This window comes from Meriones unguiculatus, chromosome 3 (genome assembly GCF_030254825.1).
Source record: "Meriones unguiculatus strain TT.TT164.6M chromosome 3, Bangor_MerUng_6.1, whole genome shotgun sequence".
Lineage (NCBI taxonomy): Eukaryota > Metazoa > Chordata > Mammalia > Rodentia > Muridae > Meriones > Meriones unguiculatus.
This window is the reverse complement of record NC_083351.1, coordinates 36304228-36324763: the sequence shown is the minus strand read 5'-3', so window position 1 is coordinate 36324763 and position 20536 is coordinate 36304228. Positions and strand designations below refer to the sequence as shown.

At 49.5% G+C, this 20536-nt stretch overlaps 1 protein-coding gene across 1 annotated transcript in view; it reads right to left on the bottom strand.

Annotated features, from left to right (window-relative positions):
* Ccdc180 (coiled-coil domain containing 180) overlaps positions 1-20536 on the bottom strand; it is a 59764-nt gene that overhangs the window by 13854 nt on the left and 25374 nt on the right. Inside the window, 11 exon segments of the mRNA XM_060379866.1 lie at positions 2555-2632; positions 4461-4627; positions 4630-4711; positions 4985-5157; positions 6848-6967; positions 8607-8705; positions 12890-13006; positions 13184-13328; positions 17743-17889; positions 18531-18711; positions 19686-19861. Of these exon segments, the coding sequence (XP_060235849.1) occupies positions 2555-2632; positions 4461-4627; positions 4630-4711; positions 4985-5157; positions 6848-6967; positions 8607-8705; positions 12890-13006; positions 13184-13328; positions 17743-17889; positions 18531-18711; positions 19686-19861 (1485 nt within the window).

Here is a 20536-nt window from a genome sequence, read left to right as displayed (position 1 = left end):
GTTTATTTATTTATTTTTCTTAACTCAAGGACAATTATTGGAGTTTAAGAGAAAAACATAGTGCAGGCAAGGTGAAATTCCTGGCAGCCACCAAGAGATGAAGGAAAAAAAAATCATGCTATTAAGTCAGGCATAGAATAGAAGCAGCTGGCTGGGCCAGAGGAGATGGACTGAGTGGTGAAGAGCACTTGCTCTTCCACAGGACCTGGGTTTAATTCCCAGCACTACCATGGGGCCTTACAACCACCTGTAACTCCAGTTGCAGAGGATCTAATGCCCTCTTCTGGCCTTGACAGGTACCTGCATGCACATAGGACAGACATACACCCTGGGAAACACACACACACACACACACACACACACACTCACACCAAAGTTGGTGTGTTGGAAGCTCCATCCTCAAGGCAATACCCTTGAGAGGTGTTTAGGTCATGGAGGCTCTGCCCTCACCCTCAGGGCCTGGGGCTTAGGTATCATAGGAGCGAGGTCCTGATGGAGAGACCTGTTCCCTTCCTTCCTCCCTCTCCCTCTTTCTCTGCCCTTCTGTGCTTGTTCCTCTAATTCCCAAATGGGATAATAAAGCCTTCCCCTTTGTAGAGACAGGGCCTTGATGTGCAGCCTAGCCTGGCCTAAACTTGTGATTCTCCTGCTTTAGCCCCTGGCTTCTGGGATTATAGGCAAGAACCAGCATGCCTGGCTCAACCCTGGTGGTTCTACCCTCAACTTCACAACTGTGAGAAACAAATCTCTGATGTTTACAGTGAGCAGTCTTAGACATTCCGTTATAGTAGCAAAGTGAGATTCAGACAGGACTTGGGGCATTATGTCGTCACTGAGAGAGTCAAGTGCCAGAAGTCCATTTGTATGACATTCTCCAACTGACAAAATGACAAGGAAAGGTCACGCAAATTCCAGATTTCTCAGTGTTGGGGTGCTGAAGGAAGGGCATGGTAAGATGATTGTGGGGGAGACAAGAGTTCTGCATCTTGACTGTGGTTGGAGTTCACCTCTTTCTGGAATTAAATGGCATAGAACTAGAGAGAAGGGTCAGGTTTTCATGCCACAGGATGTCACATGCATAGGATGGGTACACATCAAGCTGCCAACTCGAGGTCTTTCCTGAATCACCTGGTGGGTTAGACATCCTTTCTCACATAGTATCCCAGCTCTAGAGATAAGACCCTCTTAGGATCAAAGGTCAAAGAAGAGAAGTTGTTTCAGCGGTCCCTCAGTGAGAGAGTGGGGCTCCACTCGATGTTCTCTGAGGGCTTCTGATTCCTTCAACTTGAGATTCCGCTGATTTGCTTGAAAAGAAGTTGTACTAAATAAACTGGCTTTTGCTTTAATCACTGCAGTGCTGCTAAAGGAAAAGACGAGTGCAGAAGGGATGGAAAACAATAGTAGCGGTAGCAATAATAATAAAAATAATAATAATAATAAACCAAAATAAGCAAGCAAAGTCCTCAAACCTCAAAAGTGTCTTGGCACCGTGAAATTCTGAACTTGCAAAATGAACTTTTTGGTGAATAGATCTCTTAACAAACATGTAGATTAAGCTAAGACAAACTGAACTACATGTATAAGTTCATCCTTCCTATTTCTCCACTGTCCTCACAGAGGAAAGGGTTCTCACAGAGGGAAAGGGTTCTCACAGAGGGAAAGGGTTCTCACAGAAGGAAAGGGTTCTCACAGAAGAAAAGGGTTCTCACAGAAGGAAAGGGTTCTCACAGAAGAAAAGGGTTCTCACAGAGGGAAAGGGTTCTCACAGAGGGAAAGGGTTCTCACAGAGGGAAAGGGTTCTCACAGAGGGAAAGGGTTCTCACAGAGGGAAAGGGTTCTCACAGAGGGAAAGGGTTCTCACAGAGGGAAAGGGTTCTCACAGAGGGAAAGGGTTCTCACAGAGGGAAAGGGTTCTCACAGAAGGAAAGGGTTCCATAGAGGAAAAGGGTTCCAAAGAAAGAAAAGGATTCCACAGAGGGAAAGGGTTCCACAGAGGAAAAGAGTTCCACAGAGGAAAAGAGTTCCACAGAGGGAAAGGGTTCCACAGAGGGAAAGGGTTCCACAGAGGGAAAGGGTTCCACAGAGGAAAAGGGTTCCACAGAGGGAAGAGTTCCACAGAGGAAAAGGGTTCCACAGAGGGAAAGGGTTCCACAGAGGAAAAGGGTTCCACAGAGGGAAGAGTTCCACAGAGGAAAAGGGTTCCACAGAGGGAAAGGGTTCCACAGAGGGAAAGGGTTCCACAGAGGGAAAGGGTTCCACAGAGGAAAAGGGTTCCACAGAGGGAAGAGTTCCACAGAGGAAAAGGGTTCCACAGAGGGAAGAGTTCCACAGAGGAAAAGGGTTCCACAGAGGGAAAGGGTTCCACAGAGGAAAAGGGTTCCACAGAGGGAAGAGTTCCACAGAGGAAAAGGGTTCCACAGAGGGAAAGGGTTCCACAGAGGGAAAGGGTTCCACAGAGGGAAAGGGTTCCACAGGGGGAAAAGGTTCTCAGAGAGGAAAAGTGTTTCACAGGGGAAAGATTCCACAGTGGGGGAAACAATGAGCCACTACTTACTCGGCCTGAGAAGGAGGCTTCTCCCCGAGCACCTGGTACTTTCTGTCGGATTTGATCATCTTGGTATGTCGTGTCATGCTGTGGGACAGGAGAGGGTCAGTGCTTTGTTAATTGTGCCGGGGTTCTGCACCCATTGGGCTCTGCCTGGGATGCCTGAAAAGCTGAGCTGCCTGGGAGGCAGGATGGCGGGATTTTAGAACAGCTCTTTAGCATGCTTTCCCACTCTTCAACTCCTCTCAGAACAACCTTAACTCTGGGTTTATTGTTAAGTCCCAGCCAAGGACAGGTGGAGGACACGTTGGTCAGGTCCAGAAGTGTGCAACCTCCTTTTCCTGTTTGAAGACTAAAGCGAGGCCATCAAGGTCAGTAGTTAATCATGTGACAGTTCTGGTTATATGTAAACTTAAATACACAACAAGTAAGTTTATATCTATATAAGTTATATTTATATCTAATAGATATATTTATATCTAATATATTATATTAGATATTTATTATATATAAATATATTTCTATCTTTATTTATATTATATAAATATATTTAGATATAAATTATATACATATATTTTTATGTAAATATTTTTATATCTAATAGATATATATTTGTATCTAATATCTATATAAGTTATATTTATATCTGATAGATATTACATATATAACATATATATATATATATTTACCCAGAAAATATTGGGACTTACTTATATCTTTTTGGTTATACTAAAGAGTTAAGCATGGATCTGAAATTAGACTGAGCTGGGCTCCCCTCTTTTATCTGAGAGCTCTGGTGGCATAGACTGCGGTTGAGCCTCGGAGAGACCGAATGTGGGAAGAGGAGCTGGCTGACTCACCTGTTACAAAACAGATCTCGGCAACCTGTGGTCCAGCGCCCAGTGTTCCCGCCCCCTGCCTGGCACAGTCTGAAGCCAGCCTGGGGCAGGCTGGACCTGCAGGCAGTCAGGCTGCAGTCTCACGAGGGTCCAGGAATGAAAAGATGGCCTCCAAATAACCAGGCTTGGTCACTGAATGACAGCTTGCCTCTTTTTTGTTGTCATTTCCAATCTGGGACCATGCGTGATGCCCTGCTTCCACAGGCCAGCTTCCAGCTTGAGGCGTCATTGCCTCTGGCACACATGGGGCCTTCCCGGGGTTTCTCCAGAGCCTTCCTGCTCCCCTACCTGCCCTTGAGTCTGCCAAAAGCACTTGAGAGCCGCCCACTCACTGCTGCCTACAGCTCTGAACCAACAGCCTTTGCTCTTCTCATTTGACTGCTCTTTCTTTCTCTTCACATGGCAGATCCAGGGTTCAAGAGACCTTGCACTGGCTAAAGCAAAATGGGATGGGGTCTCCTTTCATTTCTCCCAGCCAGGAATTCAGCCATGTTATCCAGGGCTTAAAAAAGAGCCAACAAAGGCTCAGCCATTTGACCTCTGTCATTCGCTTTCCCTAAAATACGCTGGTTAGAGCTAGTGGCCAGAGGCTCACGTGTGATGTCTTCTTCAGAGCTTAGTAGGTGATCATGGAGTAGGACACCATACCCTAGTCCCATGCTCCAGGAAACCCACCTGCTCCAGGGCTCAGTCTGTCCGCCTTTCTAATGCTGTCCAGCTTATGGGGAGACTGCTGGGCAGGGATCCACCCGTCACCCCAATAATAGTCCCCCAGACGCTTCTCCTGGTACAGACATGTGGGAGCTGCAATCGACCCGAGGGTGAACTCAGGCCTGAACGAAGCCAGAGTTAGCAGTGCCCCTCCCACCTCCAGCCACACAGTTCCTAAGCATGCGCACAAGCGGAACCGGGGGATCAAGAGACTGAGGAAAACACAGCCGTCTGGCCTTTGTCTAGGGACAAGCGGGCCCCGTAGGTCTGGGAAGGAGACATTTCAGGTGGCCTGGCACCCTTACCTCGTTGCTGAGGTACCACTGGAGCTGCCCAAGGCCTTCTTTGTAGACCTTTCTCCCCGGTACCGATGTCTCTTCAAGCCTTTGGGTGACGAGCGTCCCGGACAAGGGCAGAGGAGAGGAGGGGGTGATGGTAGGCCACAGCTGCCACCAACTTCCCTGTTCCTACTTTCCCTAAGACCCACAGGTCTGCGTATCTACCTGTTTGGGAGCGTTCCTTTTCACACGCGCACGCCAAGTTTGTCTGAGGAATTCTGAAACCAAAGGGAAGGAAGTGAACTTTTCCATGGTGACCATGACAACAGGACAGGCCAAGCCCTGGGCAGGAAACTGCTGGTCCTCAGTAGCAGGTGCGTTAAGTCTCACCACGAGTTCAGGAGTTTGGGGGAGCAACTGAGGTTCTAGTGGGGGAAGCCCCTGGCCTGGGGTCACAGCTCCTGCAGCAGCCCTGCCGTGGTGCTCAGTGAGTAGGCCCCAGAGCTAGCCCTGCCACTCTAGGACCGCAGGCCAGGGTGCTGGACACTCACTGAAGTATCTTCTTGATAACATCCACAGCCGGGTCTTCAATCATGGACTTGCCCATACGTGTTGGCTGGGCAAAGGACTCAGGAGTGACAAGGCCCACCTTGTTTTCCTCGTCAGGGCCCTCTGAGGATGCATGGATGTCACTCTCCATTTCCATATCAGTCATGATGGTGTCCTGGAGTCCAGAGAGGAAAGCTGAGTAGAGGGACCACGTTTGGAACGGCAGCAGATACTGTCCGTTGCCATCTTGTCCAAGTGATGGCTGGAGGCCAGCTGCCTGACACCTCAGAGACCAGCTTCTCTATAAAGGGCTTGTGCTCCATTTCCCTCAGAGAATCGACTGAGCATTCATTCACTCACTCCTGCCTTTAGAAAGGTTTCCCAAGTGCTCTCCATAGAGCTCTGCCTGAATCCTGGGGATATGGGTGGAAGAGGCCATCTAAAGTCCCTGACCTCTTGAAGCTTGCTGTCTAGATAAGAGAGAAGACATTCAATGCACATACACACACATACACACATGCACACACATACACACATAGCACATGCATGCATACATACATGCACATAAGTACACATGTATACATGGGCACACACTCATACATCCACACAAATACACATGCATACACACATGAATGCACACTTGCACACACATACACATGCGTGTGCACACACATACATGTACACACATGCATGCACACAAAAGAGCACACACATACACACGCACACATGTCGGCAGAATAAGGACCACCAGTCCTGTGAAGGAAAGGTTGCAGCATTCCCTGTGAGCGTGAAATGAGATGACAGTGGCAGCCACAGATATGTCCATCTGGTGTCTAGAGCACATGGGATGAGGGAATGAATGAAGACAAGGCTGGGAGTGACCAACCGCCTGTGAGAAAGGGCAGTAACAATAGGAATGATGTCACCAAAGAGATGAGTCTGGCTGTTCCACTATTTGTTCTGAGTCCCTCTCCTTCCAGGCCTTTGAAGGGGCACAGGCGAGATCCCGAGAGCCTCTGTGCTGCCATGAACAGTAGAGGAGGTGGCTGGGGGTTGGCTGGCTGCACAGTAGGGAAAAGGGCTTCCTCCCCAGATCTGGCAGTGAGAGCTGAGCACAGCAGCAGCCTTCTCATGTAGCAATTGGCTCCTGAGTTCCCCGGGAGCGGCTGAGACCCTCGGGAGTAAAGCCTGAGGTGGGGATAGGGAAGGGGGCAGGCTGTGCAGCTTCTGCCCACACCACTGCTCCATCTCTGGCAGATGGCACCTTAGCCAGAGACCTGACCTCGTGGTCTGTGGATGTGTGGGGATGTGAGAGACACACCAGGGCGAGCAGTCCCACCCAGACCACGGGCAAGAGATGTCTAAGACTGGGGGGAAGGGATGAAGGGCTATCGGCAGCAGACCATGGAGACTGTGTGTGAGTGGGTGAAGGCTTTGGACTTGATGAAGGCAGGAGAACAACAAAGTTATTTGGGCTTTGGCTGTACAGCTCAGGGAATGGGCGTCAAGTGTGTAAGAGGACTTAGTAACTAGAAGAAAAGACGCTGGGGTCCTGTGGAGAGGTGGATGTGCAGGTGGGAAGGCGGAGGTGGAGGTGGACGGACTTGACTCAGACCATGTACACTCAACTTGAGAGCCTTGGCAAGGAGTGGTGCCAATGATGTGAGGAATCTCCTCAGAGACAGCTGGAGCTGGCCCACTGGGAATCTCAGCTCAGCTCTGACTCCTTCCATAACATCCCTGCAGGCCTGGTGAAGCCTGGGTGCCTCCTTTGCCCTGGTGCTGCCCTAGGTCTTGAGGTGCCTCCTGGGAGCCCAGATTACATATGGCTTGTCTGCCCTTTCCCATCCCTTAATGTTCCTTACCGTAAAGACCTCCTCAGTAATGGCCGTCGTGTCCAGGCTGCAGTTGAGGTACTTAATCCTCTGGGTCAGTTTTTCTTTCCAGGATCGGACAAAGACAAGGAGGTCATCTGTGGTCACCTCCTAGTGAAAATACAGACGGAGGACGCTTCAGGAATCAAAACCACCAGAAGGGCAGGGATAGAGGCTTATCCAGGAAGGACAACCCTTAGGTCTTTGAGCTCCCTCTCTTATAGGAAATGGTCCCAGAGGAGTGGGTGCGGCACTGTCTGTCTCTCTCGGGCAGCTATCCTGATGTGGCAGATCCTTCACTGATGGGGAACTCTGTCCCTGGTCTTACAGATTCGGCTATAGGGAAGTGACCCAAAACTGCTCGGCTCATTTCCTCATCTGTAAGATGCCATCCCTGTGTCTCCACTAGTTCTAAAATTCTGCCTAGAAGGACACATTTGGTCCAGTTGGCAGGGGTGTGGAAAGTTGCACAGGAGGGCTGACTCTCCATCTCTATCCCCCTTAGCCGCACCCTACAGGTTCAGGCATGCACCCGTCGACCATCTTTATCCTCACCACGCATCCTAAACCAGGCTCCTCCATCCACACAGGAATGGCACACCAGCTCTCTCCCCGCCTACTCAGGAGGCTGAGTGAATCCCCTGACATCCAACGTGAAGGAACTGGTGGAGCTTGGAAGGGGAAGGAAGGAGTCTGACGTGTTCCTATTGCAGACAGTTAGGGCTTGCCTAGACGATTTACTGAAGGTCCTAGCAGCTCAACTAGTTTTCCCCTTGATGGTTTGCCCCCCACCCCCACCAGGAAAGGTAGAGCGGGCAAGCGACAGATAAGACAAGAGGTGGGAACCACCTTTTGTCTGCACATCATTTCTTTGGAGTGAGCAACTCAGTGGCTCTGTAGGAAACTATATGGAGGTGGATAACGAGACTTAGAGAGTCTCTGACCCCAGAGGGACATTCATTCTGCACATGGTGCCCCGTGGGAACCTTTCCCAAGAATCATGTGTCATACCATATGCAAATTTACAGTGAAGATAGAAAAAAATAAGTGTTCTGTTGATTCTTGCATCATTGGGAGACACTGCCCCGAGCTCTGACTGGCAGAGAAAGGGAGCAGGAAGCACTCGCCTCAGGCTTGCCGCCAGCTACCCGGCTCTGAAGGCATCTGGGTGGGCTGCCCAGAGACAAGAGCAGGTATGGACTGGGGTGGAGACAGGCACTGATGGCCAAAACAAAAAACAAAAAACAAAAAACAACAACAACAACAACAAAAGTCTGCACACACCCTGAGACCTGCTCTGCTGACCGGGGAGCCAGAGGCACTCAGAAGCATCGTCCTTCAGAGCTCCACTGCAGCTCCAGCTTTTCCCAGACCAACAGGAGAAATCATGCGCTGGGATGGAAAGAAGCACAGGGCTTCTCTTGTTCACCTGGGACTGACTCCTCAGTCCAGAGAGGAAGGTCTGATGACCTTGCAGGGAGAAGCAGTGTCCCCAAATCCAGTCTCAGGTCCCCACCTTCCCTGATCTCTGCATGCTTTCGTGAGGCTGGTTGGGGAGGGAAAGTTGACAGTTTCTCTCTCTTTCTCTCTCTCTCTCTGTCTTCCATTGAGAAACACAAAAGTTAAGCCGTGAGGCTCGGAGATACCCCACCCTCTCTGCACTGGAGAAGTCTGGCACCCAGATGCAGGCCTACACCATTCTTGACTTTGTCATTCTTGACTGGGCACATTAGGAATCGGATCCACTCACGCCCTTATCTCCTCGGTGGTCTCGACATGTTTGTATCTTTCGTTGAAGCTGTTCCAGAAAAGAATTTAATCCCTCTGCTTGGGAATTGGACTTTGCCACCTAGAAAACCAGGGGTTTTGAGATTCTGTTTTTAGAATATGTATTAGGAACAGAAAAACATTCTTCAAGATACACAAGAAATTGATTAAACTCTGAAAAAAAAAAAACCCAACGAGAGAAGCGAACACAGTCCTATCAATCCAAGTTTAAAGGATTGGTTTCTGTATCAAAGGGGTATGATTCAAATGGAACCGGTGCCCCAGATGGTGGTTAAGTCTGCAAAAACCCATCAGAAGGCGTTCAGAGCTTTGGAGCACCCACACTCCGACCCAGCGTTCCAGCTTTCAGAGGTCACATGCAGTATCCTGGATAAAGGTGTTTCTCTAAGTCCTAGACAGGCATCATGATGAAAAAAAGACTCCAGAAAGAAAACAGATAGCCCAGCCATGCCGAAGGGCATTTAATCTGTAAAGAGTACGCAGGGGCCTGGAGAAACAGCTCAGTGGTTAAGAGTGCTTGCCCTGCTCGCTAAAGGCAGTGGGTTTGAGTCCTCTGTGCTCACACAGAGAGCCAGGCATAGCCACTCGTGCTTGTAACCTCAGAATGCAGATCTGACTCCTGACTGAGAGTTCTCTGGCCAGCCAGCCCAGCTAAAACAGTGAGCCAGACAAGGCTATGATAAGTTAGAGAGTGACAGAGAGAGACGCCAACCTCTGCTCTGGCCTCTGCGCGTGCACGCACACTCATAAATGTGCCTCACACGTACACAGGCACACATCAAGTGAGGAGTACACTGTGTATAGAGTCACATAAACCATAACGTGCCTGCTTGAGTGGACCTGCGTCTTTTCACGGGTGTCATCTTAAAACAGAACTTGCGAATGCGGAGGCCGGCGAGATGGCCCGGCTGGTAATGTGCTTGCTAGGAGGTATGACTGTGTCACAGAATTACAGGCTGCTGTCGCCTGCTTGTGTTTTATCTCTGATACTGTCCCCAGTGCAAACGCATTCCGCTTAAGATCCTTGTTACTGAGATGCAAGCCCTGCAGGCCGAGAGCAGCTCAGGGAAGGAAAGTTTCCATTCTGGCTAGAAGCGCAGCAGGCACCGGGCAGGGTCACTGTGGGCTCTGGCCTCTGGGCTCTGCTGTTTGCAGCTATATCTCTCCTTCCCTTCTGGGATGACTGGAAGCTTCTCTTAGAGGTGTGAGCAGTTTTCCATCATCTTCCTTCCCTCACTCTGCACCAGAGCCCATGCCAAATGTAGCATGCAGTCGCTCACTGGCTGGCCCCACAACTTTTGAATTGCTTACATGGTTCCATTTCACAGATGGGTAAAGTAGGTCCCTGGAGCACCAGGAACAGCTGGCTGTGAGCTTGAGACCTCAGTGAACACTCCTTTTTCTGGAATGTTTCCAAGTCTTAGGTCCTCCTCAGCTCAGCTGGCCCCACCCCAGAAGGCCCTCAGACGCTGCTTTTTGAATACATGCTGGGCCTAGAGTTACAGGAGCTGGCTCTCTTTGCAGTAAAGGAAAAGGAACCCATGACAGAAGCTGCAGGTCCCTCACAAAGGTTGCAGTGAGAACACAGAGAGGCTGGAGTTAAAAGGAAGAAGGGAGCTGGGCGTGGTGGCACATGCCTGTGATCCCAGCACTCAGGGAGGCGGAGACGGGCATATCTCTGTGCATTCAAGGCCAGCCTGGTCTACAAGATGAGTCCAGGACAGCCAAGGCTACACCAGAGAAACCCTGTATCGAAAAAAAAGGGGGGGAGGGGGACTTAAATGGTTGTGTCTGCAGCACTGGGGAAGGTGACCAAGACAGCTTATGGCTGTGTGTGAGACAATCAAGAGGGGCAGATAAGAAGAATGAGCTCTGGACCCCTGAGAGCTGTCCGACTGTCCCCCTGCGATGTCCTCAGGGAAAAAATAAGTCACCACTGTCCTTCAGACATCCCTGCTCCACAAAGATAGTCACAATAGACTAAAGCATAAGTAAGCATGGCTCTAACAAGAGGCCTCCACGCAGGATCAGCCACCGTATAGACAAGGACGTAGAAGAGAGATAACTAAGAAAGATGTAGGTGCTTCCTGGTGGCTGCGGCAGAGTTAGCTCTGCCACAGTAAAGCCACAACTAGCCACGTAAGTGTGAGGACAGAGAGAGGGGCCAGCATGATAAACATGACGCCTTCAAGGTCAGGGGTACCAGTTGATGAGCAGCAGCCAGCTGAAGAAGGCAGGAACTAACAAAGCCAGAACCAGAAATGGGCAGAGGAGGGCTTCCGCCACCCCTAACTCAGTGGGCAGCCCACAGACAGCACATGATTATCTCTCTGGTTGGGCCCAGGGGACATGCAGAGAGAGTGGGGGCCCTCCTTTCACTTGGCTCATGATAGCTCAATAGATGACCTCAGACTTTTCCAGTTCCTGCTCTACAAACCTCTCCTTGATTGAAGGAAATATGGTGTCTTCCTTGGAAACCCCTCCTACTCTCAGGGGTTTCTTTTATTTATTTTTTTCTTTGATTTCTTACTTTTTCTCAATTTCTTACTTTTTTGTAGTAATAATAATAATAATAATAATAATAATAATAATAACAACCCTTAGAGACAGGTTTCTCTGTGTAGCCCTGGCTGTCCTGGACTCATTCTCTAGACCAGGCTGGCCTTGAACTTACAGGGATCCACCTGCCTCTGCCTCCTGAGTGCTGGGATTTAAAGGTGTGGGCCTTCTGCAGAAATTATTGACAAGGCCTGTTCACTTTGTGCTCACCCACAGTGTCTGAGCTGTTAATCATCGTTGGCCGAGGACAGTGAACTCGGAGCCACCGTTATGGGTTGATCTTCCATGCCCATGAGGGGCGAGCTTCTTAAGCTTTTTGGCTATGTACAGCTGGGCTGGGAAAGTTTTGTACTTAAGGCCCTGGGTCAGTAGGTGGTCAGCCCAGGCTCCTTGTGTCTTAGTGTGTCCCTAGTCCTACGTAGACCTCTCTCTTCTGCAAACACCTCATCCAGGCCCATCTCTCAGCCTCAGCCTGCCTCACAGTCATCACCCCAGTTTGTGCCACCAGCAACCCAGCTGCTCTCTTCACGTGTGTCCCCTGAGCTCTCGGCCCTGTGGGAACCCTCTGTAGAACTCACCATCTGACCAAGACCCTGTGGGCTCGGTCAGGGTCTCCTTGTCTCAGCCTCATTGTCTCGCTGCTTCTTGTCGCCCACATGGTCACACATCGCCTGGATTCTTTCCATAACCTCTCCAGGACATGCTAGTCCCCCAACTCCTGCCTGGCATACTTCTGTCTCAAGCTTTGGGACACCCCTGATTTCTCAGCCCATGGCAATCTTCCCCTCTAATCCTCTAATCCTCACCCTTTCTTTGGGTTACAGATGTTCCACCCATGGTCTGGCCCAGCAGCTCTGGTCTACACAGCCCTGGACTCCCATTCTGGCTCCGCCACTTAAGATTATGTATTCCTAATTCTTGGAATCACTGCCAACCTCAATTTCCTCCTCTTTGCGTGAGTGTGTGTGTGTGCGTAGTGTGTGGGCAAGAGTGTGATGGCGGTGGCCAGAAGTCAACATTACATGTTAGTGTCAGGAGTGATTCACTTTGTTTTGCTTTGAATATTTTTATTATTTTTTTGAGAATTTTATGCAACATATTTTTACCATATTCATGCCCAACTCTTTAACTTAACTCCTCCCAGACTTCCCCAACTCCTTACCACCCCAACTTCATCTTCTCTTTTATGTTATTATTATTGAATAACCTGCAGGGCTCCAGTTTGTGCTGTCCGTGCAGGGTGGTGGCCTGGGGCTCTCCAGGTAGGCTGGCCTGGCTAGTTAGCAGGCCCCAGCAGGCTGCCCAGTCTCTGCCCCTCCCAGCACTAGATGCCAGCAAGTGGAGGATGCCCAGACGTGGGCTCTAGGGATTGTTCTCAGGTCCTGCTTCGGGTTAAACAATTTAAGGACTGAGCACTGGCCTCAGCCTCTGCCTCAGTTTCTTTGTCTCTAAAATGGAGCTAAAAAGCAGTCAGTTCGGTTTTTATATGGACCAACGTGTGCTGATTAAATAAGTTGGCGACTGTGGTGGGCTGTGACTCAGTGAACGGGCAGGGACACTGGAGTTAATGTGCCTCCCCGGCTGACCTCAGGAAGTACCATGGGACAGACACCACGCTGCTGGACAGCGTTGGCATGCAGGTATGTGTGATGGATGTCCACGTGATGGAAGATGGCCCTGTCCTACCTGACACTTGATGTTTAGCTGCAGATTCGTCATTAGCCGTTGGATTTTCTCTACGAAAATAAGGTCCGAGGCTAGGTTGTGGAATTTACTCTCAAATTTGTTGATGACGTCATTGGCCTGTAAGGAAAGGTAAGAAGTAAATCCGGGGGGCCTTGAACTGTAACATGAGACCTTAGGAGAATGGGGGCGCTTCATTATTGCTGGGGCACAGGTGTATGTACCCTTCTTCCAGAAGGGGCAGCCTCTGGCGGGCAATCCCGGGGGCTGTTTGGAGGGAGGACAGGGAGCGCCCACCTGGTCCAGGTACTCTGTCTCCATCTTTTCCATGTGGATCATGATTAGATTTTCAACGAGCTCAATCCGGGTAGCCTCCTTCTCCAGCCGATGGCACTGTGATTCCACTTCTTCAGGGGAAAAGTTGCCACCCTCTGAAAACAATCTGAGGGATGATGGAAGAGAAGCAAAGGCCACCAGTCACCACCAGTCAAAACTGAACATTCCCACACATCCCAACGCCCAGGGCTTTAGATGCCAGCCCAGGTGTGGGAAAGATAAACGCAGGTCATGCAGACACAGGGGCGGCAGGATGGTCCATTAGTTAGTGCGTCTGGTTGGGTACCCTGACAGACCAGTTGAAATAAATGAAATGTTCCAAACTTCAGATAAGGAGGCTAAGTATGTATCTCACCGGTAGTGTGCCTGTCTCACAAGGAGGAGGCTCTGGGTTCTAGTTCCAGCACCACTGAGTGAATGACTACCTAACTGAACGAACGAATGAATGAATGAATGAATGAATGAATGAATGAATAGAAAATTCACTTAAGGATGAGGAGTCCACAGTCTCCAGATAAAATGAAACTAGAGGGTCCCTTGGGATGTGGGTGGTGCCAAGGCTGACTTTGACCTGGAGACTTAGACTCTGGATTTCTATGACTGCACGGGGGGAGGGGGGAGGGCCAGCATGGAGCTGGCTCATGAGGGTGGCACCTTCAGTAGGAGAGGGTGACACATGTACCCCACCAGGTTCCTGGATACTGAGATCCCAGGGCAAGGAGAAAAGAGAGCTCTTTCTTCCCCGAGAGTTTGTTTGCCAACTAAATATATGTTCACTAGAATGACAGAATGAAACAAAACCTCAAGCAGAGTTATCATTGGTCCTCAATAGGTATTGCCCCCAGTGGCCCAGCAAAAACAAATATGTACTCGCTGAAGGAAAGCCACGTGAGTCCAGGCCTCAAAGAGGAAGCTGCAGATAAAATCCAAGAGGGAAAAGGTGACTTCTAATGGGCGGGGGGAGGGGGGAGTCACAAGGAAGTGAGACACCGTAAATAAGAACCAAAAGACAACAAGGAGCAGAACAAGGAGCATGTTACAATCATCTGACGTAAATGACAAAATAACCAAATGTAAGGCTTTTAGAGAAATGAGGGCCCTCTGCTTCCCGATGAAGGGCGTGGGGTGACCAGCCCCATCATGCTCCTGCTGCGATGCAAGCCTTCCCAAGTCTGAGCCAACACACACCATTCCTTAAGCTGCTTCTGCCAGGGATGTTACCATAGCAACAGCTAACAGAAAAATTAGTAGAAAGGGAAGCGTGAAAATACGAGCATGAAGCAGTCGATTTGGAAGAACAGTCGGTAACGACCAAGAAAGAAAATTGCAACCGTTAAGTTTTAAACCCCAAGAAGTGGCTTCTATCTTTTCACTTACTGAAATTGGGCAGAGGGAGGGGAGTGGCACTCACAGGCCATGGTGCATGCCTGGCTGGGGGGACAGTCTCAGCAGCAACTTCTCTCCTGCCCCCTTGTGGGATCCTGGGACTAAACTCAGGCCATCTCAGGCCAACTCAGGGACTTCAGAACCTCTGCCTGCTCCGCCTGCACACTGGGTCCACGGAACAGATTTATCAGGTGAAGAAATGCAGTTACGGAGGATGGATAATGGGAACCAGCCAGCTAGAATGGGGCTAAAGTACACCAGAGTGATGCAGGCACATGACAGAGGTGCTTGAGCCAAAATATACCATTCCTTAAGTTGCTTCTGTCACGTGTTTTACCGTAGCTACAAGTAACCAGCACAGAAAGTTAGCAGAAAGGGTTAAAAACCAAAGCAAGCCTGGCAGACACTTCTATGGCATCTGCGCGTGCTGTGATCGGTGGGCGAGGGTGGAGGCTGTCACATAGCGCGATGGTTAACGTCCTCCGAGAGCCTCGTGGGATCTGGAATCGTCAGGGGACACAGCCCTGGGCATGTCTGTGAGGGCTTTTCTGGAGATGTTACTGAGGAGGGAAGACCCATCCCAGACTGGATAGAAACGCGGAAAAGGAGGAAGACAGCTGCCTTCAGTGTCCTGACTGAAGGCAAGGGAACCATTGGCCTCAGGCTCCTGCCGTCATGGTTCCATGCCATGGTGGCTTGCACCCTCAAACTGTGAGCCAGAGCAAAACCTTCTTTCCTTAGGTCACTTTGTCAGGTGTTTTGTCCCTGTGATGGGTGAAACGATCACCTCACATTAGTAGGATTCGACTTCAGAACAAAGCCGGCAACATTTGCTTGTAGAACACGTAGAAAACACATTTTTGAAGGAGCTCTATTTTTAAATTTTTGTGTTTGCTTATGCTAAATGAATAAAATATTTTTCAAATAACCTTCAAATTTTTTCAAATTTTAAGACAATCTAAGTTTTTAAAAATGAACTAGAGATGAAAGGATGGTTCAGCAGTTAAGAGCGCCCTCTGCTCTTGCAGAGGACCTGGGTTCATTCCTCAGAACCCTTGTGGTGGTGTAATTCCAGTTCTAGGGATCTGGTGCTCTATTCTGGCTTCTCAGAGCATCAGACATGCACATACATGATGTACATACATACACAAAGGCAAAACACTCATATACACAAAAATGGATCAAGAATAGCTTTTCACAAATGTTAAAAATTAAGTTCAGTATTACATTCAGGCAGGCATGAGCAAAGACCTTGGGAAAAAGCAAAGAAAAAGAAGGGCCAATGAGCACACAGAAAGACCTCATTAATTATGAGGGGAATGCAAACTAAAGCCACACTCTGACACGACCTCACACCCGCTGCAATCTAAAAAGAAATACATAACAAGTGTTGGTGAGGATTCAGGGAAACAGGAGCCCTGGTAGGAATGTAAAATAGAAGTCGCTATAGAAAAGAGATATAAAAATGAGTCCTCAAAAGAAAAAGGACAGGACTACCACATGATGCAGCTGTTCTCCTTGTGGGAAGGGGCCCAACACACTTGAGAGCAGGGCTCAGGCAGATACCCACAACATCCGTTGTGCCACAATTCATAACCACACAAAGGTGTGAACAACCGTGTGTTTATCAACAGGCGCAGCACATCCCTGCAGAATGTCGCTCAGCCTTGAAAGGGAAGAAAGTGTTGACACGGGATAAAACAGATGGACTGCCCGCAAAGGGGAGCCATGCGGCTGAAACGCACAAGTGCATGGAGAGAAGGACAGATACATGGCTCCCTCTATAGGAGGTACCTGGAGTAGCTAACTTCTTTTTATTTATTCTTTGACGGTTCTGTACCTGTCTATAATGAATTTCAGTCATATTCGCCCCCATGCTCTTCTCTCATCCGTTCACCCTCCTTTTTCTCAGCAAGTCTTGATCCCACTTTCATAGCTCTTGTGCGTGTGTGAATCACTGAGTCTGATCACTGATGCGCTTGCATGAACGTGGGGGGGGTTGTTGACAGAAAACTCATCAGTGGCTACCTCACAGAGGAAGGACACACCACCTCCTAGAACCACTGACTGCCAGTAAACCCTCATGGAAGGGGTCTCATGAGTTCATCCCCCTCCCAGGATGAAATGTCCAGTGGGGGTCCAGTCTCGTGCAGGTCTTGTTCGGGTAAACACAGCTCAGTGAGCTCACGGGTGTGTTGGTATAATGTTCTTGTGGAATGTGTACAATTCACCCTTGTTCACGCAAATGCTGATTTCTCTACCCCACTGTCTGGTTTCAACCCAGACATTGCACTGTGATGTTTATTCTAAGCATCGCCTGTCTCAAGTGTGTATAAACATGCCACCATTTGTTCTCTGTAGTATCAATTAAATAACCAGCCAATGTTGTGCAATGGAGAGAATAGAGTGAGAAATCCTGGTCTGGAGGTGGGGGAGAAAGAAGTGAGTGGGAGGGGTCGGAAGAGATCGGGCAGGAGAGGACTTGGAACCATGAAGAGAGATGAACTGGACCTAAGATATGACTAAAAACAAGTATAATGTGGGGAATCTGAATGGGTTTAAACTAGGCAGGCTTGGAGGTTTAGGATGGAGTAACTATTGCCCAGCACTGTGCTCTAGGTTAACTAAATACTTCCTAGTCTCTGTGTGGAGATTTGGGTACACAGCTGGTTTAGGAATAACCGCTGTTTAACTGAAAGATAAATCAATAATAAACATGAATAGCCAACAACATGGGTGCGACAGTGATGTTATGCAGAACAAGTCCTCTGGAAACACACCTCACCCTCCAAAGCGTCTCAGCTTTCTGCCCCCATCTTCTGGGATGTTTTCTGAGATTTGGGGGTGTTGATTATAGACGATGTCTTTGGGGTTGAGCATGGAAGAATAAATTTCATAGAGACGAAAAATAACATGGTGCTGGCAGGGACATGGAAAGGAGAATGAGGAGCAAATGTTTATGAGGTAGAGGTATGGTCTGTGGTGACGGAGAGTCCTGGATGACAGCACTTTGCACTGCATACCACTGAACGGCACCTAGGCGAGTGGTTAAGAAGTTGAGAGAGGGGCGCGGGCACCTCCACAGAGGGACGTGCGGTGGCTCGTGGGGGTGTGAGATGCGCATTGGTCCTCACCTGCAGTGCTTCACAAAGTCAATGTTGGTGTAGCGGAGCTTGCCCAGGCTCTCTTCCAGGTACTGCCGGAAGCTTCGCAGGGACACCTGCATGACATCCACATAGCTAAGCAGCTCCCGGTGGAGGGCTTTGGTGAGATTAGCCAGCCTGCGCGGAGAGGGGAGAGGTAGGTAGTGGCCAGCCTGGGAGGCAGGAAACAGCCGGGGTGTGACCTGAGCCTGGTTGGAATCCTGGGCACTGTCAGACACACTGCCCGGCTCCTCCGGCCAGGAAAGAAACTCTAGAGAGGAAACTAAAAGACAGGTGTGGTGGCACAAGCCTCCTTACCCTCTGCTCTCCTCTGCAATAAGGGCCACCTGAACCAGCTGCCCCTGTGATTGATATACCTGGCAAGGTCCTTTCTGTCACCCAAATAAGGCCTCTGCCTTACGCCTCTGAGCGGCCTTGCTCTATTTGCCCTGCAGCTGCCCCTATCCCAAGTTTTGACAGGTGTCTCTGGGTTCGTTGACAATGCCCTCCTGCCCTTCTAGATGCCCTTCTAGAAGCCCCCAAGGGGAAGCAGTCCTCCTCAGCATGGTTATTTGAACCATATGAACTGTGTGTATGGACCTCTTCCCTCACAGGCTATGCACCCCCACCCGGCCTGCCTCACACGCATTAAATATTGCCCGTGGAGTCTAGAGAAAAGGTGAGCTCAAAAGTAGGCTCTCTAGAGCCTCCTGCCCCTTTACCAGGAGGAGCTGGGCTTCTAGAGCCAGCACTGAGGAGGACACACTCCAGCCTCTTACTTTTGGCTCTTGGAGGCATTTAAGAAATTGTGCTCCATGTCGTAGATCTTGCGGCGGAAGGTTTTGCTCCGTGCCGTTTGCTCTTCTTGGAACTGGCAGAACATCAGCCTCTCCTTCCTCAGTGTCTCGACCACACCTGCACAGTGGCTGTCCAGCCTCTCCTTGTGAAGCAGGAGCTCAGCTGCAAGAGGGTGAGGAAAGCTGGTACCCTGTGCGGCCATTCCGTCCTACTGCATCTCCTAGGCCAGCCTGGGGCTAAAACCACTCGTGTCCAGTAAGGTCCCTCGCCATGACCCAACTGCCCTTTCTGGAGTAGGACTGGAACAGGGTTGAGGCCCTAAGAAGGCCAATGAGCATCTTGCTCAAGGTCCCAGACTGGAGAGGGCTGTGACCCTGGGCTCCCTGCTTGGCAGAACCTTCCAGCTTGCTGAGAGGGCAAAGCTGGGAATACAGAGAATCTCAGGGGGCAGATGGCTAGCTGTGGGTGTTTGGGGAGCACTGGGATCTTGGTGAGGACACCTCAACAAGCACAAAGGTGGGAAGTCTCAACCTGTTCCTTTACAGCAGTGATTCCTCCCCATAGCACTTTGACACCTCCTCCTGTCGAGGAGGGGAGGGAAGGGGAAGAGAGGTCAGACAACCTGCTCAGAGTTACATAGCCAGAGAAACTGAACCCGAGAAGTCAGGTTTGTAAGCTATGGATTGGCTGCTGGAACATCTATCATGAAGGTGCGTAGCTGACGGGTGGCTGAGAAGGTTTGAAAGCCAAGAGCTACAGCAGGATGACACTCTTCCTTTTACCCCTAACACTCTACAAAGGGAGGGAGGGAGAAACACTCATGAGGGTGAGTCAAGGAGGTTTCCAGTCTGAGGATAGCTTTGGGTACATGATGAGTTCCGGGCCAACCTAGGCTTATCTCAAGAAGGAAAGAAGGGAGGGAGGGAGGAAGCTTTTAAAATCTCGTATGTTAATTCCAGACACCTTCCAAATGTGATGATGATAACCTATTCAGAATTGTATGAGGTAATCGTGGGCTGAAAAAAGGAAAAACAAAACAAAACAAAACAAAACAAAACAAAAAAAGAGCCCATGGAACAGCAGACCCTGTAAGGGATTTCTCAGGACAAAATAGACCTTCCCAGGACAACTTGAACCTGCTCTGACGTTGTGAATATCCTTCTCCACGTGCTGGAGCCTTGGCTTGTGCAGGTGCAGACGGAGCTCCAGCTCTGAGTCCAGTTCGTCAACCTTGGCAGCCACAGTGACCCGAGCACTGAGGACACACTGGTCAAACCACTTCTCAAGATGTTCAAAGAAGCCAGCTCGAATCCTGGGGGTGGGGGTGGGGGCGGCGAGCAAGGGTCAGTCATCTCTGGCAGCAATTAAAACCCGTAAGAGATCTTTCACACTGAGACTCAAAGCGCCTTCTGCTTTCATACCTCATTCTCTTCCCCGTGTGCATTTTATCTCACCGAGTAGATGGACACTCTCCATCCACTCAGGCTCTCTTGCTGGGTGGCTTGCAATCTTTTATTCTCACAGCGAAGGCTGCAAAAAAATAACCCCGTGCCTACGCCAAGTACAGAGGAGCTCAAAGGTTCTACATTTCTTCACATCTCTCCAAGAATAGTGTCACAGAACACTAGGCTACAAAGGGCTGCATATACTTTTTTTTTTTTAAGACAACAGGTCATTTCTTCATTGTCCATAGTTCTTTTTCCATTTTCTGTATTGATCAGCATAAAACGCCACACAAGATATAGCATACTTTTGGCTTATATCTATAGTTTTTTGTTTGTTTGTTCGTTTTTTGTTTTTCAAGTCAGGGTTTCTCTGTGTAACAGTACTGGCTGTCCTGGAACTCACTCTGTAGATTAGGCTGGCCTCACAGAGATCTGCCTGTCTCTGCCTCCCAAGTGCTGGGATTAAAGATATGTGCCACCACGCCCAGCAAGAATTTTTAAATAAAAGATGTTAGGGGCTGCAGAGGTGCTCAGTAGTTTAC